The sequence below is a fragment of the Molothrus ater genome, chromosome 2, assembly GCF_012460135.2.
Source record: "Molothrus ater isolate BHLD 08-10-18 breed brown headed cowbird chromosome 2, BPBGC_Mater_1.1, whole genome shotgun sequence".
Classification (NCBI taxonomy): domain Eukaryota; kingdom Metazoa; phylum Chordata; class Aves; order Passeriformes; family Icteridae; genus Molothrus; species Molothrus ater.
This window is the reverse complement of record NC_050479.2, coordinates 105,444,560-105,470,664: the sequence shown is the minus strand read 5'-3', so window position 1 is coordinate 105,470,664 and position 26,105 is coordinate 105,444,560. Positions and strand designations below refer to the sequence as shown.

Genomic DNA, 26,105 nt, shown 5'->3' with positions numbered 1-26,105 from the left:
GGTGATTATTTGGTTCATAACTTCTGGGTGATTTTATCTAAATAACTGTCAGAGGTGGGTTTTGCCTTATATTTAGTGTCAGAGAATACAAACCAAACTCCTCAAACCTCTCCTTAAAATATTATCTCAAAATCTTTAACCATCAGCTTGAATAAAGACAAATGTATATGCTGAGAGTGAAAAAGATTTTGTTTTTTGGCCACATATGAGGCTCAGAATTGTGAGTGTTTATATGTATGCATGATCTCATGTTGTGTAGAAACCCTAATATCAGACATGGAAATTCATTGAAAAGTCACTAGTTAAAACATGAAAAGCATGGAAGTCTGGTGAGGGTATTCTGTGTGTTGTCTAGGATCAATATAGGTTACATAAAGCTATGATTAAGTAGAATCCTTACTTTAATTTTTGTGAGAAGAGTGTACTAAGTAGTGCACTCAAGCCTTTTCCCCTTGCAAGTTTTATTTGGGTTAGGCTGTGGTTGGCTGAAAGTTCCTGCCACACACTGTGTCCTTTAGCTCCTTGAAGTAAGTTTTTGCTCTCAGTCCAGTTGCACTTTGTGCAAGCTGCTGCTGTAATAGCCTGATTTTGGCAGCCTGTGCAGAGCAGCCCCAGACTGAAAATCTGCTGTCTTTATGCACGTCCTTTGCTCTCCACAGGTGATTTTTGTCTGAACCAAAGCTGAGGTGCATTTGGCATTACAGTGTGTGTAAAAATATATCTTTACCTACTTTCTTAGAGGATACAAGTCATGTAAGATGTTTCTCTTTTCGTACCTGAACAAAAGGAAGCCCAGATAGAAGATGCTGGGCAAGGGGACCAAATTCTGTTGTACTTTAAGGAGCACCTTAGAGCTGGTGCAGAGATTTAACTTGGTCTTTGCATTAGCAAAATAGTGCTTTTAAAAAATATGCATACATATAACCACTTTCTAATTTATATATTTATTTATAAATACTTTTATTCTGCACATACACGGAGAAAAATCTTGAGGAGAGATCTGGGAAAAGCAAAGCCTTCTGGAGCTGACTGCATGTTTTTTCCTGTGTTTCACCTCAATAGTTTCATGAAAGGAGTTAGTTTTTATTTGCCTATTTGGAACTTGACCAACAGCATATTTAGGAAATGGTTAATGTATCTGTGGTGCTGGAAGCTGTAATGTACAGCAGTGTCTGTGGGCCTTTTAACTATTCCTGGGAGATATGATTAATGTGGCAGAAAATTATATTCAGAGTAGTAATTGAGGGTCTTTAGCATGCTTGTCCTTTGTATGTTAAACTATTTCTGTTTGTTTGTTTGTTTGTAGCAGAAACTTAAAGCCTCTTTATGGAGGATTACATTCCTCTAAGCTCTCAGTGTTCTTCTCATTACAGCAGCATCATATGAGGAAACCAGCTTATTAGCTACTTGTCTGCAAGCAATGCCATTAGCAGGTCCTCTGCAGCTCAGGCTTCATTAGAATTGTCTTTAATATAAAATATTTGTGCAGTGTCATTTGAGTTTTCCTCCAATAAATAGATCTTATAAATCAGTGTTGCACTAGAAAGTAAAGAAAGTGGGATTTGTGTGAAGGGCCTGAGTCAAAATGCCATTCTCAGCATCTGTGTTTTCTTCTTTCTTTTTGTCTCTAAGAAAAGTATTCATCCCTCAGGAATTAGGATCATGGCTTGGGCTGGAAGGCACCTTAAAGATCTTCAAACCTCCCTGCCAGTGGCAGTGACACCTTACACACTAGACCAGGGTGTGCAGAGCCCCATCCAGCAGCCTGGCCTTGAACGCTTCTGGGGATGGGGCACCCACAACCTCCCAGGAGAACCTATTCCAGTGCCTCACCACCCTCACAGTAAAGATGTTTTTCCTGAAAATACAATCTAAATGTACTCTGTGTCAGTTTGAAGCCATTGCCCCTTGTCCTGTCACTCCGGGCTCTTGTAAATAATCTCCATTTTTCTTGTAGCTCCTGTCATGTGGTGGAAGGCTGCAAGTTACCCTAAGCCATCTCTGTTTGAGGCTGAACAATCCCAATTCTCTTAGCCTTTCCCCACAGGAGAAGTGTTCTGTGCTTCTAATCAGCTTGGTGCCCCTAGTGCATTTTCATTATGTAGTACATAATTGAAATGTGAACTGTGTAGTGAGGCCATAGATCCTGTTTTCTCCTCCTAATGGTTGGATCATCTCATTCATTCCTGAACATAGAACTTTATCTGTGCTTGGAAATGGAAAAGGGTTGTTTTATCTTCTGAGTTTTTAAGTGGTTGTGCTGCAAATACAAATATTTGGATGTTGCCATGAATAAAGCTGCAGTTTACATGTGCTTCTTCAGAAGCTGCAGAGAGGAGAAAATAAACAGATCAATAGGTGGCTAATTCCCCCCCCCAAATTTATCTTCACTGTAATTCAGTATTAGTCAGTTTATGAGATTTGCCTTGTTAAAAAAAAAACATTTGTGTAAGATAGCTTTTTGCTTTGATTGTAGGAAGTTATCAGAGTTTACAGTACTGTCGTGGAACTAATTTGGGTACAGTATCTCCCTAAGCTGATAGTAGTGCAGATCCTTTTCTGCTTCACTGGTGCTGGCACAGCTACTGAATATGCTATTGTGTGAGGTTATAAACCAGATAATCTTAATTGGGCATTTCCTGAGAGCAAGAGAGGGATGGCTGAAAAAAGAGAGACTTGGAAATAAGGGCATGCAGTCCTAATACACAAATTTGGCTTCCACCCAGGAAAATGGGAGAATTTCCTGTTAGTTAAAATCTTCCAAGAGCTGAAAGCCTGAAGATACAGTGCCTACATACCTCAGGGAGCCAGAGGAAAGGGAAAGGCTGGGAATAGCTTGTGCATGAAAGCCCCAGGGAGCAGCCTGCTGCATGATGTGGTGGGACTGAGGGGTGTGAACAGCTGGATCCAGGGCAGCCATACCATCTCCTTTGTGTGCCCAAGGACTTGGGGCACCCTGCAGCAGCTGTACCAGCACAGGCTGGTGTCGGAGATCAGGTCCTGGGGGCTTTTTAGAATTGAGTCAAATGCTGTTCAGGCTTCATGGAGAATCTCTGTGTGACATGTGTGCACATACATCTTAGCACTGCAGATAGTACTGGAGCCTTGACTCACTAAACTGGAGGATCTCTGCTAGAGAAAAGATATGGAATGGGTCCTGTAAATTTGAGGATAGGATAGCAAACAGAAGTGGGTACAGGCAAACCTGAAAGAATGCAGGTGGATTTCTTAGCACCTGGTTCTGTTGGAATGATCTGGTTTGTGTGTCCATTTGAAAAGTGAGGCTGCTTATTAAACTGAATTAAAGTACAGTGAGTTATAATTCAGAAGTTGAACCTCTGCTCAGGCAAGGTTGGAAAAAACTGGGAATCAGGAAAGAGCTGCATTGAAAAGATACGGCAGCTTTTTTATGATAGAACGGGTAGTTGTGATCTGAAACTTCCCTCACTGGCCTGATTTCATGAGTGCACATTGGTGTGGGTACTTCAGAAACTTGTGAATACTTGTCTGCTGCCTTCTTCATTTCTTATCTTTGTTTTAGCATAGGGTGAGCTCTTTTGGGTATTTTTGGTTATAGCCTGTGAGTGAACTGTTATTATAATTGTTTTATATATCTATGTGGTTTTAGACATTTGAGGGTCTATATGCTACAGTCACTTCAACTCAAGTTAGCCCAAGCTTCTTCATGTAATCAGAATGAGCATTATTAGGAGTAAGGAGGGTGACTTGCTTCATATGTAGAAGTCTGTTTGTACTATTAAATATTTCTTACCATACAGAAGAGACTTAATTGCTTAGCAGTTGCACTAGAAATTGATCTCTAAGCTTCAGTCATTTTTAATAGTAACATAAGTTTTCTGTATGCCACAGTAACCAGAGCTAAAGGAATAATTATTCAAAACAAATAAAATTTAGCTATTTTGACTTTGCAAAGTAGTACAGATGCCTTAAATAAAGTCAAATCAGGAATTCAGTAATACAAGCTCTCTGAATGTGGTTGCAATTGTTTCATAAGTGTCTTAAGTGAAAAGAAAAGCAAAAAGAAAATTGAATCTCTTCCTGTGATAGTGAATGAGGAGAGGGTTTGACAGTGCCTGCTCTGCCACTTGTAATGAAAAGAAATAGAATTACTTGTGTTAATACAGTTTCATGAGTAATAACATATTGTCATTATAACAGTGAAGGAGACTAATGACAAGTTCAAGATCCAGTTGCAAAAAAGGTCAGTGCATATAGTAAAGATGATAGATGCAGTTACAGCAGATCTGTGAGGATGAGGGCAGATGGTGAATTTGTGGAAGAGAAGGCTACCAGTCGGAGATTTTAGCTGCCTTATGCAGTTTCACAATTGTTTCTGAAGATCTGTTAGTCTATTAGCAAGTATTAAAAGAACATGTTGATCAGGTGGGAATAATGTCAGTTATACTACTCCTAGAAAGGGAATGTGTCCATTATTTAGCTTCTGCATAATTTCAAGTAAGTCAATTAGAAATTAGTGGCAACTTGTCCACATTTAGCTGAAGAAACAGTAATGTCTAAATCAAACAAAGGCCCTAAAGCTCCATTTAAGGTGTTCAGGAGAACTGTTATTTTTCTTCTAATTCCTGTCACTTCTAACAATGGTGCTTATGGATTCTCCTTGTTGTTCTTTTAACTACCAGTTAGAAATTCTGGAGCTGAGTACCTTAAACTCTTGGCCTTAAAAAAAAGTATACTTAGATTCTTAAATCTCTTGATGAGAAAGGAGCATCTCTGGGTGCAGGTCTGACCTGTTAAATGTATATGTCCATGGGAAGGGGGCCTTGAAACACAGCTTTTATGCTGGAATGCTGAAATGTGGATGGAAACTACAGATGTCTAAGTTTATAAGTCACAGCTGTGCTCATAAATTAACAGCCAATATTTTGAACTGTTAAGAGATTGTTTGTTGGTAAACTGTCTCTTCTGTCTTTTCCCAGTCTCTGTGAACGATGAATATCCTCCAATCAGCCTTTCCAAGTGTTGTATATATTGTGGAAGATACAGAAATCTCTTAAAACTTGTTGTTGTAATACTTTACAGTGAAACTATTTTCTGTTTTGTTCACCATTGTGTTGGTGGCAAATAGAAAAAGAAATCCACTTTACTGCCGTGCCCTTGAATTGTTGCTGCTAATTTTAATGCTGTTGTAATTATTTTTCCCAAATAGTCTATTTTATTTCTTTGATACTTGCCAGGCTTAGGGGCAGGAAAGCAACTTTATAGGGGAAACAAGTCATGGCTTTGTACAGTGCTATGAAATGCACAGAGTAAACAAACGAGGGGGTTGAGGGATGGGGATAGAGTGGGAGTTTGTTTTCCTGCATCACTTCACTTTTCTTGTGCCAACAGAAGGGTTTTTAAAAGGAAAAGAAAAAAGAAAGAGGCAAATTGGATTGTTAGCAGTGTCTCTTAGGATCATAAATGAAGGGAAGATTGTGTATGTAATTCATAAACATCCTGAACTATACGCCTTCTATTTCAACTTATTGGGGCATGAAGTGGTGCCTGCCAGGTTAATTTCTCACTGAGGAATTCAGCATTCATGCAGATCTTAATTTCCTCCTCTCTACAAAGCAGTGATAAAGGAAGAATAAGGGTATTTGAATATTTGAGTCTAGATAATTCAGCTTGAAAATAGGTCTTTTAGAAGAAGCTGCAAGACAATTATAGTTGCTATTTTAAAATGAATTTGGAGAGTAGCAGGAGAATGTTTATTTGTTCCTGATAGGAAATATGCTTTTTGTCATGCAAACAAAACCCTGTACTTTACAAAAATTTTCTCTTTCATAGACAAAATTACTGTTTTGAGTTCAGGATGTTGTGGGCAAAGAATAAAACAGAAAAACCATTTGCAAATATTTTTTCTCCATTTCCCATCTGCCAAAGGAGCAATTGAATTTGTTAATATGGAGCAATGGTCAATGCTCTGTTTTTTCATGGTTTTAATGGTTAAGATGCATTTAATGGTTTACAGGAGTTCAAAGATGGTTCCAGCTTTGTGCCTGCTTTTTGCTTCTGTGATGGGATGGCTGAGCATGACCAGAGTGAATCATCTGTTGGCTCTAAACAGGGGTGGGACCAGATTTTTATTTAAGTAAAACAAAGCCAAGCCTCAAAATTCTTATGCAGTGAATATTTAAGAGACCCAAAACCTCTTGTTCTTTTTCTAATTCCAAGTGTTGCTTTAAACTCAGTCATGGGTGCTGACTTATGTGATTTGGGAGAGTTGGATTTAACTGGTTTGGGAAGGCAGTTTGGATGGATTCCTCAAGTTCTGTTTCAGTATCAAGAAACTTGTTTTGTTTGGAATTTTTATAGTATTTCTCTTAAAACACCTCAGTGGTCAGGAAAGTTGAATTTCCAGGTTTTGTGTTTGGAATGATTAGGAATTGTTTATGTTAAGGAAATAATGAGGTTGAGAATAACTGGAGTTAAAGAAGTTGGTTCTGGTGGGTGTTCAGTCAGCTATTTCTACTACTTCCACTGGAGACCAAAGCTGTGGAGTTTTATTTGTTTAGAAGGGCCAACTGTGGCTTTATATGGGCTTCTTAAACCCATGTTGCATAAGCTTACCCATTTTTTTTGTTTAAAAAAATCCAAAACCAAGCAAACACACCAAAATGCAAAATCATTACATTTGGGAATTAATGATTCCCAAAAAAGTGCCCAAATTTCAGAAACTAAGACAAACTCAAGTAATGTAGGTTCTACCCCTTTGTGGTGCATAAACCTTCTATGGAGATGCCTTTAATGTTTGTGGAGGAGTGTACTCTGTTAAGACATGATTTTGCTGGTTTTTGGCTCTAATCCTATTTTGATCATCTGTTTTCTTTTTAGCACCAGCAAACATTTTTAAATCAGCTGAGGGAGATCACTGGTATCAATGACATCCAGGTACTACAACAGGCACTGAAGGTAAGATAAGTGACTTGAAGCTGAATGAACCTGAATGCATCTTAACTGCCTGTGAAAGCCATAAATCCAACCCTTTCTTACTCTGTCCCTCTCTTCCTTCCTTTCTCTCCCTTCCTTCCTTTTGTCCTTCCCCCCTTGAATTTATTTCGGGGGGAAAAAAAAGCCAATGATTGCTTGTTCACTTTGCATAGAATCCTGTTCTCTTTTGGTACTGACCTAAAAATTAATCAAGTGTTCAAAAATGAAAAGACAGGACTGTTATGACTTACCTTTAACCTTGTGTGAATTATTTTGGGATACTTTGGTGCTACTACAGATGATCAGCTCCTGAGGAACCAAGTGGTGTTTTCTTGTCAAGGTGTGGCTGTTTTCTACCATGCACAGGCCTTGCTCACTGTGTAGAATGAAGAACTGCTTGAACTTGCCAACCTTTGCTAAATTGGTATTATTTCAATGTTTTTTCAACCACTGTAATTTATTTCACAGCACAGAAGAATTCTTTGAGGCAAGTAAAAAATGGCAGGTCTCTCTGTATTCTGTGTCCATAAATATATAAATATTTTAATATATAAATATATATAAAAATTTAAAAAATGCTTTCTCTCCCTCAAGCAGAACTTTTTAGCTATTAATACATGGTAAATGACGATTTAGTAATTTAAATCAAAAAATATATCTACACAAAACCAGGTAGTTGTTGTTAGCCTAAGTCATGTGCACAACTGCTTTTCAAAAGCTGGGATCTCTGGCTTTAAAAATGAAACTGTGTATTTTCAGGAGAATTCATCTTACTTCTGTTGAAGTCTGACTTCAGTGAATGTGCTGGTTTGTTAAGAGGTTGACCTACACTACAAGACATTTTTTTTTCTTTCCTGAAAGAAGTAAAACACCACCAAAACAATTTTTTATAACATGTTATATCTTTATTTTGGTTAAAAATAGTGAAATATGCAGAATAGGTCACATTTGCAAACTTTCTTTTTGAGTCAGTATTTTGCCTGACAGTACAATGCCTATTGATTTGAAGCTGCTAATCATGTCCTTTGCTTTCAGAAAAAATTAAAGAAAGGGTGAGAGGACTCTCACTTGTTTTTGGTTTTTTTATGCTTAAAGGACAGCAATGGTAATCTGGAGTTGGCTGTGGCTTTTCTCACTGCGAAGAATGCCAAGGTTCCCCAGCTAGAGGAGGCAACTTACTACCAAACAGCCCTTCCTGGGAATGACAGATATATCAGTGTGGGCAGCCAGGCAGACACCAGTAGGTATCTTTTCTTTTCATAAGTTCAGTTTAAAGGCATGGGAAATAAAACCTTGCCTGTGACATAACTGTTAATCTGCAGATAATTCTTACTTATCAATTTTTAGATTATTATGTGTTCTCTCTCTCCTTATTTCAGTGGGGTTTGTTTTGGTTGTTTTTAATTTTTAATTTATTTGAGCTACCTTTAGGCATTACCTTTACCTATATGTATGATACTGATCAAAGGGTGAGTAACTGGGCTTTCCATCTTTTTTTACCTTTTTTTCCTCCCCCATATTACAGGTTTTAATTTGGGGTCATGCAGTAAATAATTTAAGGCAAAAGCTGGGTACTCCTCTGTCAAAACAAAATTGCAGAAGAGTCTGTCATTGTTTGTTTTAATATAGTAAAGCTTAATATTGTTAAGAGTAGCTCCTCCCTGACAGGAATGACTTTCCCAAAGGGAGAAGTGGAGGTAGTGTACTTTAAGGAGCACCTTAATTGTGAATTTTGTACTAAAAGAATAGGTATTTTATATATTAAATTAGCATTAAATATACCCAATTTTAAACAATTTCATTTAGTTGATACAGGAGGTCCTACAACCTACAGTTCTTTAAGTCTTGCAGGTTCTAATCCTCTGCTTTAGTGTATAGTTATTTTTATGGGGAGAAAAGAAATGTATTCTGCAAATAAATAAAGGAAATAACAGAAGTAAAAGTCAAAGTAAGTTTTGTTGTGGGATTGATATCTGTAAAATCTGAGTTTCTTGATGCTTTAGTTACTTTACACCATTTCCAATGCAGATGGAGAATATTTTAATTACATATCAGTTCTTTGGCCATATATCTAGTACATCTATGTAGATTTTATTAAACAAGTAAGATTATTTAATGCCTCATGCAGTAGGATTTTTTCCTCCTTTGTTGTGCTCATGGTGCTTTCAATGTAAAGAAGTTTAGTTAGATTTCCTTATCAATTGTACAGTTATCTTTTGTCTATAGAACCTTGACATGAACTTTTTAAACTTTTTTCTTTAATTAGAGATTAATTTATTCTCAGCATGTCCAACCTGAAAACTGCATTTAAATCCTTGGTATTATTAGCAACCCTGTATAAAATGTCCTGAGAGCATTATAGGTAGTTGTGTTATCCATGCAGTAAGTTGTGGTGTGTGGCTTGGGGTTTTTTGTGTATTTCTTCTTTTCACTCCTTTGGAAGGAAAACACAGAACCTTCCCCACGTGTTTAATTTTCAGTGTCGGAAAATTGCCACTGAGGGAATGAAGGCTATTAAGAATCAACTCACCACTGTCATGGTTTCTAGTACTGACAACCTACTATGGCAGTGGAATAATAAGCTGGATTCTCTTGGAGTCTGTGTTTAATTAGATTTAATAGCAATCCCATTAATAGAAGTATTTAGTTGTGCTGTCACTTACTGTGCTGTACACCCTTACTGAAGAAATGAGGTGACAAGGGATGCAAGAGCCCACATTTCCCATGGCAGATGGTCAAACTGAGAAGGGTAGGTCTTGAGTTGTACATTCCAAGGTGAATTTCAGGATTCTCTTCTCTTCTCTGGAGGGCTGAAGGCAGATTCCTTACTGTTATACAGCACGACAAGTCAGTGATCAAGAAACACCAACTGCTGTGGGAAAAGTAGGTTTTGAAATTTTTCTTAAACATCTTTAATATCTGGTCAGGTCCTCACTGGCAACAAAGATGAGAGCCCTTAGCCAGTCTTTGCTGTTTTAGTTAGACTGAAAACACATTGAGATAAAGGCATCTTTGTGAACTTTTCATCATATTAGAAGACTTAGAAGGCAAGAACTGAACACTACAGCAGAGCAAAAGTCAAAACCAGTGTGACCATGAAGCCCCCCCCCCAAGCTCCTGTAGTGATTTACTGAATGCTTCTGGAAGAAACCTTTCCTTGTAAAGTGCTTGCCTGTAATTGTTTGGATTCTAGATTTAAAAATGCAGTGCACCAAAAAGGCCAAGTCTCAGTGACTTGTGAGGAGAGAATGGGAGGGTGGTCACAGGATGGGAAATCTTCAGCAGATGGCTTTGACCATCACTGCTCCCTTCTGCAAAAGAACACATGTTAGCAGTTCTCAGTGGCTATGCTGAGTTAATGACAGGATCTTGTGTCTCAAATTTGACTCCCTTTATTATCCCACATAGGTATAATTACATTAATTAATTAAAACTCACCCTTACTGTTCCTTACTGCTTAAATACCTCTGTGTGTTTGGAACTGGGGATGTTAAGAGTCACTGAGCTTTGTGGTCCTGCCAAGTTAAAGCATCCAAACTGGGAAGGAGAGAGTCACAGATAAATACTAGAGCTGTCTTATGCCACAGAAAACCTCCAGCCATTTAGGAAGGCTGTTGAATGTATTCCTTGCATAAAGATGTATCAGATGTGAGTTTGACTGACTACATTTCTTTGATGTGGTTACTTAGTTAAAGGGGTAAAATGAAAATGTTACTGTGTACCATAACAGCCAGAATTGTGCCCTGGCTCTTTGAAAAGCAACAGTGGTCATAAATGGTTTGAGAGTTGCAGCCAGGATGGTTGGAGGTATAAGGAGACCTGGTTTTTCTTATTATCAAATGCAACATTTCAGCAGCTGCAAAAAAATAATAGGATAATAGGTTTTCATTCAACCTGCTCCATCTGTTAAATAAAGACTGACTTGCACAACCAGTGTTACTCATGATGCTTGCCTTTTTGTCTGTTCAAAATGGCATGTGCAAGCACCTGCAAATGTAGTATTTTCACATCAACAGTGATGCAAGCTTAATCTGATCCTTTTGCAAAGGTGGTTTTAGCATTTTCTTGCCCTTCTTGCACTCTGTGAGGAGAAAGTGCTTAAGCATTACATTTTCAATGTACAGGTGCACACTTTTTAGTCCAAGGTAATTTCAATGTTTCACTTGGTAGAGGAAATCCTAGGCATTGTACTTAAAGAAAAACAAAAGAAATTTAGTAGTACTTCCAAATATTTTCACTTCAATTATTTCTCTAGAAACCTTTTTATTCCCATTTGAAGTAATTTTGTGTATTTTCATCTGTGGCTGCACAACAGAACTATTGGATTACTAAGAATGTATCCATTTTCTTCTTATTATTGAAGGAACTTGAAGAACCTAGGGTTAAAGGAAGGAACAGAGTGAAAAGATGTATTTTGGAAGCTGCGTTGCGTTCCAATGAAATTTGAATGCAAATTTGTCCTGAAATTTGTCAGGACAAATTCTCTCCTTCCCTTCTTTTGAAAACCCAGTTATTTTTCATTAAAACTGACTTATTAGTCTTTGCAATTGCACATTCCATAGCCAAAACAAAAGATTTCAAGCCCTTTTATAAGGGCAAGTGTAACTATGAAATGCCATACAGAGCAATTTGAGGATTGTAGCCTTCATGGCTTCTGCCTTTTTATATCTTCCTGTTCATACTTTGAGCCTTTGCATATGTCTCAAAAGTCACTCAGCCCTTTCCAGTCAGGTAGAGTTTAGGCTCAGTGGTACCTACATCCTTCTGAAGTGATGTTTATAAAACATTTCTTACTGTTCCAATCTAGAGACTCTGAAAAGTTTTTAGGGTAATTTCTTTTGGAGCTTCACTGCCCCTACCTTAGACTCCTAGTCTCTTGCCTAAATCCCTTTTGCTTCAGGTTAAGTCCTTTACTCCTTGTGTGCCCCTGTGGAAATTACAGCATACTTCATTCCTTTTATCTCAGATGACATGTTGCATGCTTGAAGACAGTGTATCAAAAGACTTCTCTCAGATCTAAATGAAACAGCCTAAATTCCTTTCAAGTATTTGGATGCATTTCCTATACCTATTGTCATTTTTTTTTCTTCTCATCTAGGCCTTCTTTAGTATGCTTCTTTCCTGAGCTGTGGCACTCAAAATTATAATGAAGACATCAGCTTAGTTCTTCAGAAAAATAGGTGAATCTCTATAAATATCCACGTAGTACTCTGACAGAAGTGTAACACTTCCTATTTTCTTCAATTCTGGGATGATGTGAATTGCAGATTGAACATGAGTCGGCTGTAGCTCCTGGATCCTTCTTGGCACAAGTCCTAGTCAGTCCTCATTCTCTAGCTTCTAGCTGTTCATTTATTGTTTCTGTGAGTAGAATTTGACAGTGGCTGCTTCTGTCACCTTGCCTAACTCAGCTATCTCTATGTGTCTTCATGACATTTCCTTCTATTTCAAGGATTACTTGTGTCATCTCCATCCAGGTTCCTGGGAGTTTTGCCAGCTTGATATGTCAAGGTCCCCACTTCAAAATGTCAGGAGTCTTGTACCTTGACGTCCTCTTTTCATCTTACAGATTAACTTGTTGCTTTGTGTCATGATTGCCTCTCTCCTTCCCCATAGGTGTGGGAGTCTTCAGTTTAAGGTGTTATAATTGCAGGATGTTGTAAATACAGCTGAGATGAGGAAGCTGTGGGATAGTGGTGGCCAATATTTACAAGCTCTTGCACCAGTACAGTGGTTTGAGTTGGCTGAATTGCTGCAGGGGTGCTGGGTACTCTCCCCACATCGAGTTTTAACCAAAATTGGCAAATACAGCCACATAAATTCCTTTAAATCTTCACCTTAGGAGACCATTGTGAATTTAACATCACAGAATAGGTGGCAGTATGTAGGGTCTTGCTTAGTTAGCTCTGCTCGTAATAAATAAACCAGTTGCAGTCTCAACTCCCTTTAAAAAAACTTCTATATTGTTTATGTGTTGAAATTGGAATATTGCTGCTGGATTTTCATACTTGGCACTGCTCTATTGAACCCATCAAGGCTGCCCCTTCATTTTTTTTTCTCCCTGTTTCAGTTGTTGCATCACTGTGGATGTTTATTGCCTATCCCTGAGTTCAATTGCTACTTCTGATCTGTCTCTCATGCTGAGTTTCCCAGCCTACTTAAGTTTGAAGTTCCTACTCTCTGCCTCCTCCTCGTATAAGTACCAAGTCAACAACACAGTAATTATTTTAATGACCTGGGCAATAAACAAGTAAGAACCATTTATTTAAATGATGATAGAAATTTCCTAAGTAAACAGATTAATAAGTTGTTTTTTAAAAAAAAAGGTAGATCTATGGGGATAGATATAATGTGTGCATTTATTACACATACACTAGTATTTGTCCCAAATTTCAATATACAACTTAAAATTGTTTTGTAGAATTACAATGTCAAACTCTGTGAACCTTATGTATCAGATGGACACATTATTATATAATAATATTGTAAACCAAGAATACATTTCTTAGTAAAACAGATGATTAATTATGAATGTTAGTTTTCATTGAATAAACACACTTGCACTAAACCAGACTGTGTTGATGAGAAGTTTCTTCACTTATGGAGAATTTTTTCATAAGCAAGTTTTATTTACTAGTCATGGCCTAGTTAAGAATGTTTGCATTTTCTAAGGCTATTTGACATTAAAGTAATAAGTACCTTTATGAGGATGAGCCAGTGAGAACTGAAGTGTTCTGTGGGCTAAATGAGAGGAATATTACAGAGCTGGCATGTGTAAGTTAAAGTCACAGAACTAAATTTGGACCAGAGGCATTAGTTCCATACCTTTATGAAATGCATCCTTCAGCCTATCACAGAAAAAAACTTGTGTGTCTGATAAAAACTTTGAGTAAAAGTAATATTTTTTGTTTTTCTTCAAACTCATACTTAAACCAGTAATCTGTTGGTCAGATAGGAAACTTCAGCAGCTCAGTTTCATGAATGAGTTCTACTACTCATAGCTGCAACATTAGCATCCCCATGCAAGAATTTATAAAACATGAAGATATTTTAAAATAAAAATGAGAAAAAAAGAAAATTGCATTAATTTCATGTATTATATGTACATATTTGTATAATGTATAACCATGTGAAAGGAATGCAAGATGTGGAGACAAGGCAATATATATAATTTTTTTTTGATTTTTAGAGCAAAGAGTTTAGTCTCAGACTTACCCTTCTTTTGTGACTTCCGTTGAAGTCTTCTTTAATATCTTATGATTTAGGATTCAAGTTGTATGTGAGGTGTTGCAGCTTAATGAGTTACTGTGTGAGTTGTAAAGACATTTAGCTTAAATGTCAAAACCATTTTTATGTTACATTTGCTCTGAACTAAAAGCTTTCATGAAATAGGTTACCATGGATGAGCTGATATTAATAAATGTATTTTTTGACATAAATTATGCTAGGTAAGCCCCCTGTGACTTAAATTGATTGTACCACTCACATGTAGTGGTAATATCTGGCAGTGTGTCTTCACTCTGTTGTCTTTTTTTCTTTCTGCAGAGCAGGAGCAATGTATGGATAGAACATTTCTAAAGAGAATCCTATAGTGTCTGCTCCAAAACCCTTGCATGCCAAAACACTTTTGTCTCATCTGCTCTTGGAAAGCAAAGGGAAGTAAAAGATTTGGGGTTTTAATATTAAAATTATGTAACTTCTGGTAATATGAATGGTAATAAACTTCTAAACACATAAGCTTTATAGATTAATAAAAATTAGAGAGCTAAGGAGTTGCAAAGAAGTTGAATATTTTAATGGAAGTGAGAGTTGGAGTTGATCCAGATAGATTTTTGTATAACGGGGAGGTTTTATTAAATACATCATTTTCACCTACATTGAGTTGTTTTCTAGAAAATAGTCCCCATATAGAGAAGCTGACTTCTTCATCTTGCTTTCTTTATTGTCATGTAAAAATGTCATCACTCTTACCTGACTAGAGACTTGCTCAAGAAACACTCCTCTCTGTGAGGAAGTGACCAGAGTAATCCCATCCTTGTCCATCAGCATGTGGGGCTGCTGGGTTGTGACCTCTTTTCCTACTTTGAGAAATACAGCTTGGCTCCAGGGAAGATGAGGGGCTGTGTGTGGCTCCTTGTAAATGTGCAGAAAATACAACACAAGCACCACATTTTAGATCATAATAAGCAGTGTGTCTGTGTGGTGAGGGGATCCTCTCATTTGTCAACCTTTCTAGTCTCCTTCTGCTGTCAGGCTGTAGGACAGAGCTGGGTTTGCATGTGACCCAGGCTGAGGTGGTATTTTTGCCCAAATTATGTTATTCTCAGCATGGCAGCATATTTATCAAAACTTCTCTGGGAGAGACTTCTGCTGATGGTGGTTGTAGTTGCTTTAGTATTTCTGAAGGAGAATTTCAGGCATCTGAGTCGAAGTACCCTTCTGTTACACTGGAAGATCTGAGCTGACTGTAGAAGACCTAAGAATAAAATTAAAAAGTGCTGCTTTTATAGCAACAGTGTTTTTCTATACTTCTAGGTCAGGACAGATTGCCCACTATACTCTGCAGGTTAGAGTGCTCCCTTTTAAAGGCCCACTAAATAAAACAGAAGTTCAACCATTATTTGGAGAAAACATGGCTGAGTTTAAAACTTAAGTTTTGAAGATGCTGGTGTTAACAGGAAAGTTTCTTTACAAATTCTTTCTGGTTTCAGCTTTTTACAACGACACGTCATCCCATTTTCTGTTTGTGTGTGACTGTGGCAATGATTTTTGTATACTAAGTTTAGTGTTTTGTTCTGATCCAGTGAGAAGCATCCCATAAAAGAAAGCCCAGAGGAATAAGGGAAGCTACAGTCTCTACAGTGGGTTGGCCTGTGCAGCAGAAAAGTCAGAACATAGACAAGCTTTTTGGAGTAATTGGGTTTGCCTGTGGAAGCAGAAATGCTGACAAACCTCTTGTCTCTCTTTGTGAGCAGTTTCCAGTTTCAATTCTGTATCTCTTTCTCCCAGAGCCTTTCAGCTTCTAATGGCCAAACCCCAGGCTGGAGACAAGTCCCTTTCATAACTCTTTGGGTAAACTTGGCCTTGGAAGAGGGAGGCTCAAACCAGCCGGTGCTCCCTGTCCGTGTGCAAATCTGATATTGCACACAAGTTCTCTTTTGTGCTATTCCTTTCCTTCTGTCTGACTTGGAAAAAGAGACTTCTGACCCTTGAAATGGTGATAACCAGTGACCTTGGCTTTTTGAAGGTCTTGTGCAGCTGATGGACATTGCTGTAGGCTCTTAGCTGCTCTAAAAGCTTGGCTGTGCCTGATGGGGACATGATTTGTGTTGTGGTGTGTAGTAGGATCGCACCTCAATTAGGAGAAGGGTGTTGTTGTTGCTCTCAGGAAGTAAGGAGGTTTATGGGGGATGTCAGTCTTTGATCCTTTGTATAGTAAGAGCTGGTGAAGAAGGCAGAAGTAGAGCTGTTTTCAGTCAGTAGTCCATCCAAAATTCCCCATTTATCCAAGTATGGATCCTCATTTTCTCTCCAGTATTTGTTTTTTTCATGCTGAGATGCGATACTTTCAGTAGATGAAATAAAATTTAAATATGTTCAGAAAAGGAATGCACAAACAGGATAGAAAATAATTAGGTGGAGTAAGGAACTGTTCCACTTGTTATGAAACTGTGTGAAAGTATTTGGCTTACCAGGGTACAAAATACTTGTAGAACTTGGGGCTGTGTTGGGAAAATATTGTTACATGTTCCTTCATGAGGAGGAAAAATCAACTATGCTCAATTAAGGTATCCTTTTTAAGTAAGGTTCTTCATCATGTGTTACTTGAAGCAACTGATCTCAGTAGCTGAAGTAATGCATTTAAGTGTATTGCTTTAAGAGGGCTTTCAGAAAACATGTATTCCTAAATTTGTCCCATAGCTTTGTGAAAGTTAAGAACATTAGGAGCAAGGAGAACCACAGCCCATCATGTCAAGAGTGAGCTGCTGAGGTTTTTATCTGGCTTGGTGGCAGAAGGGAGCTGTTAGTAGGGTTTGTGGTTGCAAGAGCATAGGGCACAGGAGGGATGGACTGGAATGGTGCTCAGCAATCCACGTGGGCTCTCTCCTCTACAGTAAGACTTACCTTTCATTCTGTTTCACTTTTAATTTTGAGAAAGATAGTTTTGCTTTTCAGATGTGATTGATCTCACTGGAGATGATAAAGATGATCTTCAGAGGGCAATTGCCTTGAGTTTGGAGGAATCAAACAGGGCATTCAGGGAGACTGGAATAACAGATGAGGAACAAGCCATTAGCAGGTAAACAACCAACTTATATAAAGCAGAAATTAAATTAAAGAGTTGGAGATTGGCCTGTATTGCTTTTTTAAACTTTTAACAAATAATAACTTGTTTACTTTTACTTGTGCTACTGATATGCCTGGCTTCAGGATGCTGCTTTAATGTATTGTATCTTCTACACTGGAAAATAGTCTATTATGTGTGGACTAAGATTTAATAAAATGTTTCATATTTTTGTATTTCTTTAAATATGGAGGAAGTGGATGGAGATAGAGAATGTGTGGTCATATTTAAATAGGAACAAAACCCAGAAGTTTTTCTTGTGTATCAGGTAAAAAGCAACAAAACCAAAATATAAATTAAGAAGCAAATAAATACTTTGTCCTGTTTTTTGCAGTGTTCATTTTACAATAACATTTTCTTCCCTCTTTGCTAGGGATGAGATTGAGGGAGTGGGTATTAATATTGTGACTTGAGGACACTAAGAGCAGCTGCTCTATTTTAGCAGATGAAGAATGTTATTAACCTATTTAACACATAAGATTTATAGGCTTTGAGTGAAGTTCTGGATTTCAAGCTTTATAAACATAACTCTCTCAGTTTGGGTGTGATAAGAGTCTTTGAGCTAACTTTTGGTCAGATTTTATGATAACTTTTTGTACAGTGTATGTTTTTGGTATGTTGATACAATTATGAAATATTTGGGACTTGAACTAAGCCTGGGTGTAGGGTTGTGTGGGAGGGATGTTGTTTCTTTTTTTTCATCTGTCACTGGCCTTGGGAGGAATGTTGAGTTTTCAATTTGTGGCTGGCCTTGTTCTGAAACAGGCAATGATTTGATCCTTGATAGGAGATAAAGTACTACCTCCTCATAAAAGACCAATTTTATAAAAAAAATAATTTAGATTGGGAGATTAACCATGATAATTCTTTTTCTCAGTTCATTGTGTTTGACAGGCTAAATGACTTATTAGAAAATTCCATCTCTGAAAATATAGATATTTTATTGCTTTATTTGTATTACTTTGTCAACAGTAATTTTCTTTTCCCTTTTGAAAAATAAATACACTAATTGTGAGAATAAACATACTCCTCTGCCTCCCCATTTGTGATAAAAGTCATCTTGTTTTAAGAATTTAAGATAGCATATTTTAGGAGGGGAGGGTGGGATGAAGGGGGTTTATTTTCTCATTAACAACTGGAAGAAGGATTTAAGGGGTTGTTTTTTTCTAAAGCCTCAGTGTGTGCATGTATGCAAGAGGATGGTGGAAGTTCTGTCCAGTTTTTTTTCAGAAGGTCAGCTCTTGCGTGTTCCTTTTTGAAAGGCAGAATTGCTGTAATTACAGAGTTGTGATTTAAGCAGGCACTCAGAGAGATGGACCTATTTCTGGAGATGGAAAATTTTCTTCCTCTTTTTCTTTACCCAAGTTTTGTCTGCTTCTGCTGTGCTCAATTATTGGGAGCCTTGAAGATTTAGGATTTTTGTTCTAGACTTTGTTTTTTACTTTTGAAACTAAACCCCCCCATTTGGTCCTACCTTAGCCCATAGTATTATTAGTATTATAAATACTTAGTATTTAAGTATTATAAATGCCTTTTACTTAAATTACAGTGTATATCTTTCTGGCTGCAGAAAATAACAAAGGATGCCTTTTTTCTGTATGTACAAAGGCATCTAGACAATCTGGTTATTTGTTGAGAAAATGTTGGTCTTATGAAGTAGAGACTCACATCTAATGGCAAAATTGCACAGAGTAACATGTGCAATGTCAAATGAAGAGCTTGTTGCAGGTCATATCCTCCTTGGTGCACTGCACTACATTTTCTATGCTTGCTGGAGGGTTCTTTGGATCATTTGTTGCACAAATTCATTTCACAAGCCACGTAAAAAATATTCACTGGAGGATCCATAGTATTTCATGACACAAGGAAGGGAATGGGACTTTGCTTGTGAATGGAGGCAGAGAAGAATGAGGATCTTGAGGGTTTTGGCAGCATTGAGACATTAGATCAACTCAGTAATTTAGCAAGAAGCACCCTGAGCTGATGACAGATTATGTCAGTGTTGAACAAATATAGGAAATTCAGAGTTGTTGAATTCTTAAATTCTTAATCTGAACTGTTCAATCCGTTTCCTTAAGGACAGAATTTAGACTGGTTTTATTACAAAAAGACAGAAGAAAAAAACCAGTTCACTTTGTAGTTAACACCCCACAGAAGAATGTTGGCATTCCAACAGAAAGTGCATGATCTGTGGAGAGCTTTGCAAAACAAAAAATGGAACACTGTGGTTGTAAACAAGTCAAGCTACAGCCATTTACTTTTGGTTTTCTAGATAAAACAAGAAGCAAAAATCCAATAGGAGGTCAATAATAAGCAAATTTAAACTGTGGAAATGGTTCATTAAAAAAAATGTAGGCCATGTGCATATTTAAGTAGTTTTTGCTGTGATGGATATTTTTTTCAAAGGTATTCATAGCGGTTTGGAACCTAATTTGTGAAGATTTTGTTAGGGTTTCCAAGGGAGAATTAATGGAATTTCTTGACTTGTGTAATTAATGTTGTAATGCACGTAGAATTTGTCTTCCTGAATGTGATTTCTTTAAACTGCCTGATGAGGACAGATGTGATTACTGTGTAGGTGTTGAGAGAGTGCATCTGAAATGTCCGAGTGTCCGAGCTGAACATCTTGTACGTGGCACGTTTAAAGGCTTTTCCTGTTTCCTCTTTAACTCTCCTAGAGAAATGTGCTTGATCAGTGTGTTTCCTGTTGTGAAGACATTTCTCCTCTTTATATTACTTTTTGTGGATTGAAGTCTGAAGCTGGTGAAAGAGGGCTTCACTAGGGAAGCCAGTGAGATAGATATTACTGGAAGGAGAAATCAGCTGTGGCTGTGGTACTGCCCCTATAAAAATGAGTCCATGCTGTCAGTCCATGAAGGATGTGCACAGCAAAGGATGTGCACAGCCCCTGAGCTTTTTTTTTTAATCAAGGTCATCAAAACTGCTTGGGACTCTACACTGTGGTTAGGCATTGTGTGTGTAGATCCAAGGTGGAGTTTTAGAATGTTGTAGAGTCAGGGATATATTCCTGGATGTCCAGCTGTAAGACAGTCACAGTACAAGTACCTTCCTATGCTCTTTAGCTGAGTAAGCTGACAGAGTGGGCTTTTCTGCAGCACGTTGAGTGGGCTTCCTTAGAGCGTGGTTTGACAGAATCTTCGTGCCGTGCACTTGCCTTGCTGCGGGGTTTTTGCTTTGTCTGGTGAACCCCCTGCAGTTCTGCAAAGATGCTTGGCTGTGCCCAGCTTGTTACAGAGAAATAAAACACTGCTTTCAAGCATCATGCCAAGCCTGGCAGTAATTAACCCTGGCTACAGTGTTTCCCCCCAAACAGGATTCCAGCCCTTGGAGGCGTGGAAGCTGTAGGTCCTGTGAGTTGGGGGGGTTGTCAGACTGCACACAGCTGGCTGATGGCTCTGTGCTGGAGACTGTGCTGTTGTCCCCAAGGGTCAAAAAGTGGGGCTTCAGCTCTGTCATCAAAATTGCTAAATCTTTGTCATAACTCTCTGGAAGGATGCTTGTTTTGTCAAGCAGTGTAAGATTCTTGATCCAGGCGATGTCCCAAACTTGTGACACTATGAATGTAAGACAGTGAGCATTTTATATGAGATATCCTCACTGTGCTAGTAAATACATTTATTTATGTAGCATTCTAGCTGATCATTAAGTTCCTATTTGCTGTGCTTACTGCACTTTATTTCACTTTTCATTTTTGATTTAACTGCATCATGACTATCATTATGTTGGAAAATTAATTCAGCAGAGAGAATGTGCAGTATTGCATGTGCTCTCTGAGAATGTGCAAATGGCATATCTCTGAGGACAGATAATGTTATAAGTAGAATTAAGGAAAAAATAGCATGATGCCTTCAGAAACAAATACTTTATTAATACATGGAAACATGTTTTAGGTCGAGCTAGAAGGGAGTAAATCCCTTACCTGCTAAAGAAACACAAATTCAAATACAAAGAAGTTTTAGTGAGTAATTAAGCTGATGAATGGTAATACTCACGGGGTCAGGGAACTGTTTCAGTTTGAGAGTATTTATTTTTCTGAACTTGAATCTTGAAATATCTTGAAATATTTTTGAACTTCTGGGGAGAACAAAAAAAGAGAAGTTTGGTTTTTTTACCTGAAACACAAGTAGTGTGAAGTAGTTACAACATCATTTAAATTTATTCCAGTCTGTCAATCTTCCTGTCAGTTTTAAAGGTCCCTTCAATTTAGTTTAAACAAGATTTTAAGCAATTCTACCTGCATGACAAGTTCTCTGAACTATGTATGACATTAAAAAAATGTCCCCATTGACCAACTTTTGCTCTCAAACCAGAGATACGTAGGTCATCCAATAATTTTGAAGGACTGTATTAGTGAAAAGGGAAATGAATTTGACTGTTTCTTAACATTTTGTGGTTTTCTTAGTAGAAAAAGCTATCAGAAAAGACTCTTGGAACAATCAGGGTCAGGTTCCATCCCTATACCGTGTTTGAAGAGATGTCAGAATAGAAACTCTTAGTGGGTTATATGCCTGTCATTTCAGTGCTCTTTACAGGGTGGTGTAAAAAATAAATTGATTAATCCTTAGGAAATTACCAGATTTAGGTTCTTTCTGAGACAGGTACAAAAGTGGTACTTGTATCAAATGGTCTCTCAAATTTAGAATGCCTCTTTTACTGTATTTTTTCTGAAATAAGTATCAATGACAAATTAGTATGTTCCCCAGAACAGTTATCTTCAGTAAACTCATATGATGCTTCATAGTTCTTGGTGAGATAGCTTTTCTTTCTTTGATAGGAACATAGCTTGAAATAAAGATGTAAGTAGGAAATGGAGAGATTATGAGGAGGGGGGTTGTCTGTTTCTATGTTTTTTTCTAAGAAGTTCAAACTTTATCCTTTAGGAGCTCCATTTACAGACCAACCTAAAGCTGCCTTTCTTTGGTGCTGGTGACTCTAGAATTGAGAGGGGGCAGCTCTTCATGCTGCTCAGACTGCTTAATGCTTGTGAAGCAGCCTGTGAAATCCTGTGCTTGGTGTTGGAGAGGAGCTCAGCCTTTTGTCTGAGAGTTGGACTGGATGGATGGAAACAGTGACTACTGTGTCAGTAGTGCGAAGCCAGGCTCTTGGCTCATGAATTAGAGCCACTGTTACATGACCTCAGTGCATCCATCTCCATCTTTCTATTTAGAATACACCTACCACAAATTACTTTTAAGGTGTATTTTGTCACCAGGCTAAGCCACCTGTTGATACAGAAATAATGTATCAAATGATACATTTGATATATTTGAGTTGGAGATCTTCACACCCATCAGATCCTGTTGTCATGTGAAATATGAATAATCAGCATAAATCAGACAGGAACAGTTTCCAGCAAAGAAAGTGGTCATTGAAGCATACAATTAAAATGTTGGGTGGCATTTGAAAAATTGCAGGGAGATGTCTTTCCGAGGCTCATAAAGTAATTACTTGCCATGTAAAGTGATTAACACAGTTGCTTAAGTTGCAAAAAGGAAAACTAAGAAAACTGCCTTCCTTTTTGAAAGCTGACTTGCTAGCTTTGGCTTCCTGTCAGTAAACAAAAGATTGGTGACTTTGTGCTTCACATAGCAATAAAAGCATTTGAGGATGAAAGCACTGTACTATTAGTGCTGCCTAAAATTTTTCCATCCTGTTTGAATCTGGTTCTTAAATAATTGATGACTTGTAGACATGGCTCTTGTATCTAGAGCTCTCACAGGAGATTCATGCACTCACCAGTACCATTTTCCAAAAGGTAACAGAATTGCTGTAGCATAGCTAGAAGTAAAATAGATTTTTGGATGCATGTTATTGCATATAATATAATATAATATATAATATATATCGCATATAATATAATATATATAATATTGCATATATTGCTCAGCAACAATAAGTGAATGATGTCATTATGATGTTTATATTGCTACCTGAATGTATTTTACTACTTGGTGGGGGTTTTTTTGTTTTGTTTTTCTGGGGTCTTTGTTTTTTTCTCACATTTCCCCCTCCCTTCTGTTCTCAAAGAGTTCTAGAAGCCAGTATTGCAGAAAATAAAGCAAGTTTAAAGAGGACGCATCCAGAGGTATGGAGTGACTCTCCAAACCCTTATGATCGGAAGCGGCAAGACAACTGCCCTGTAGGATTAAAGAATGTTGGCAACACGTGCTGGTTTAGTGCTGTCATTCAGGTAAGCACTCTTCAATCAGCTGTGGGCATTCTTCATTGTATCTGTTGGGAGGTGAGTCAGCTCATTTTAAGTGAGTAATTTAAAATAATCTCTTTTCTTGGGAAGTTTAGGCCACTGCATGAGATGTTTTTTGCACATTATTTATTTATTGCATCTCTTAATGTGTCTGTCCCTAAGTCAGATTGAAGTGTAGAAGGTGCTGGTAGCATATATAAGTGAGCTTCAAAATGTTTCTTATTAAGAAGTTGTTGAAGACAAGGAGTTGACTCTCTGCAGATCCTGGGTGTATGCAGCTCATGCTGTCATCAGTGACAGTTGTGTCTGCTACAGATCACCCTTCTCAGGATGAGGATGTGCACACAGCCTCCTGAAAGGCAAGGAAGCCTCTGCATTACAGTCTGTGGTTCCCATGGGAAACTTCAGTAAACATCCTGACCCTTGCTGGGTTCAACACAGCAGGACACAAGCAAACTAGATTTCTGAAGGGCATGAGGAACAGCTTCCTGGTATGAGCACTGATGGGCCAGTGATGCACAGCTGAATCTGCTGTTCCCCAGAAATGGAAGAACTGCAGGTGGAGTAATCTGGGTACTCTTGACTGCAGCAACCACTAAATAATGGAGTTTAAGATGCTGCTGGGCGTGAGAAAGGAATAACAGGACCCAGACCCAGTTCAGGAGAACAGACTTTGTCTTCTTCTAGAGTTGGTGTCTGGGGTTCCATAGGTGGAAGTGCAGAGATGCTTAGGAAAGCTAAGAGCATTCCCTGCTTGCCAGAAGAGTCTGTTCTGCTCTCAGGGAGCTCATAGCCAAGCTTCACTGCCAAGCAGGCAGTGTGCAGGATCTGGAAGCAGAGATGGGCTGCTGAGCAGACTGGAGATGTTGTGCAGGCATGAAGGAATGGTATTAGTAAAGTGAAAGCTGACCTGAGTTGATGCCTAAAAGGTTGTCTAGGGTAACAAGAAAAGGTTTTGATGTTATACTGGGTGTAAAGGGCTGAGTGAGGAGAATATGGCTGAATAGAGCAGGTGAGGTACTCAGTGCCTTGCTTTGCCTCAGTCTTTATCAGTGAGATCTATCTCTAAGACCTCAGACCTGTACGTAGTTGAGGGAACTCTGAACAAGGATTTGAGTGTGCAAATTTGACCCATACAAGTCCACAGGACCCACTGAGCTGCATCCAGTGGTGATGAGAGACAGTGGGAAGAAGTCTTAGCAAGGCAGCTCTCTCTCATTTTTGCCAAGTCATGGAGAATACAAGAGGTTTCTGATGTACTTGAGCCAGGCTTTTTAGAGCAGTGCATGCTGGGAGGATGAGAGGCAATAGGAGTCATTGAGATAAGGAAGATTAAGCCTGGATATAAAGAAGCATTTTTCCTATAAAGACAGGCAAGCAGTGGAGGTTGCCCAGAGAGGCTCTGCAGGGTTTGTCAAACCTTAGAAAGTTTTTAGATGCCTGAAAAAAAGCCCTGAGTAGCATTGTCTGATCTCACAGGTCAATAATGTGAATAATGCTAGTTAGTTTAGTGCCCATCATCTACAAATTCCTGAGCTGCTTTCCACCAGGTACCTCATTGTACACATAGCAGTTTTGAAAATAGCTTTCTTCTTACATAGATACTCAATCTCATATGATGTTTCTGTCTGTTCATGCTTGCCAACTCGAGTTTCTACTACACTGCAAATCTCTTTACTGAGCAAACATGGTCAAAACTTGCTGTCCTTTTTCAATCACTTCTGAATTTTACTTACCAGTGCAGAGTTGGTGAATTTACAGTAACCTCCCTTCAGGCTGGAACAGATGGTTGGCTCTTTTTCCTTTCTTAGTTTTTGATTGCTTCTTTGTTTGTACCTGGACTTTCCATCTCACCTCACTGGTGCCTAGTTAAAAGCTTTTGTTAAATGAATTCTTCCAAAGTTGCCCTGAAATCCCAGTAGACCGCATAAACTGGATTACTGCTATACATGTTCTGCTTGACTTGGAGGTTTTTTGGTTTTGTTTGAAGTGGGTCATTTTATGTGTAGGTTTGGTTTTGATTTTTGTTTTTTTTTTTTAATGGGAAGGATTTACTTACCTGCAGATTCTGTTTAGGTAATGCTGCAGATCATGAAATTGAAAGGTTTCTTTAATTGTTCTATGACCCTCTCAACTTCCCACTGAAGTTTTTATGTTCTTGGGCCTTTTTTCTTTCAGCATTTAGGAATCTAGCAGTATTTGAATTTTCTGTGTTCCTGGATATCTTTTGATGTTTCCCTTGTTCCTCTCTCCTCGTTTCCTTATTCCATCACATGCATAGCTCTTTTTGCAATAGCAGAAACGTTGTCCTAACAGAAGCAAATATTTCCATTAAGATCTTTATGGGGCTAATGTGACTTGGTGTCTTACCTTCTCTGTTGTGTAATCAGATTTTATATTCCTAGCAGCCCAAAATCTAAAGCACTGATTTTATGTGCATGTGCATTTCTGTTAAAGAAATTTTTTATATAGGAAACTGAAAATCTTTAGATAAATGTTTTTATGGAAACTTGGATTTTTAATTTCTTAATCACAGAGATAAGAGCAGAGGGCAGAGAATGTAAAAACCTATGCTAGACC

The 26,105-nt window shown here is 38.0% G+C and overlaps 1 protein-coding gene across 2 annotated transcripts in view; it reads left to right on the top strand.

The window, feature by feature from the left end:
• The window catches only part of USP25 (ubiquitin specific peptidase 25), an 88,737-nt gene that overhangs the window by 14,349 nt on the left and 48,283 nt on the right, over positions 1–26,105 (top strand). For both annotated transcript variants that reach the window (XM_036381714.2, XM_036381721.2), the window contains exons 2-5: positions 6,859–6,936; positions 8,050–8,194; positions 17,131–17,254; positions 23,348–23,510. In XM_036381714.2, coding sequence (XP_036237607.1) covers positions 6,859–6,936; positions 8,050–8,194; positions 17,131–17,254; positions 23,348–23,510 — 510 coding nt within the window. The remainder of the gene's footprint in view (positions 1–6,858; positions 6,937–8,049; positions 8,195–17,130; positions 17,255–23,347; positions 23,511–26,105) is intronic.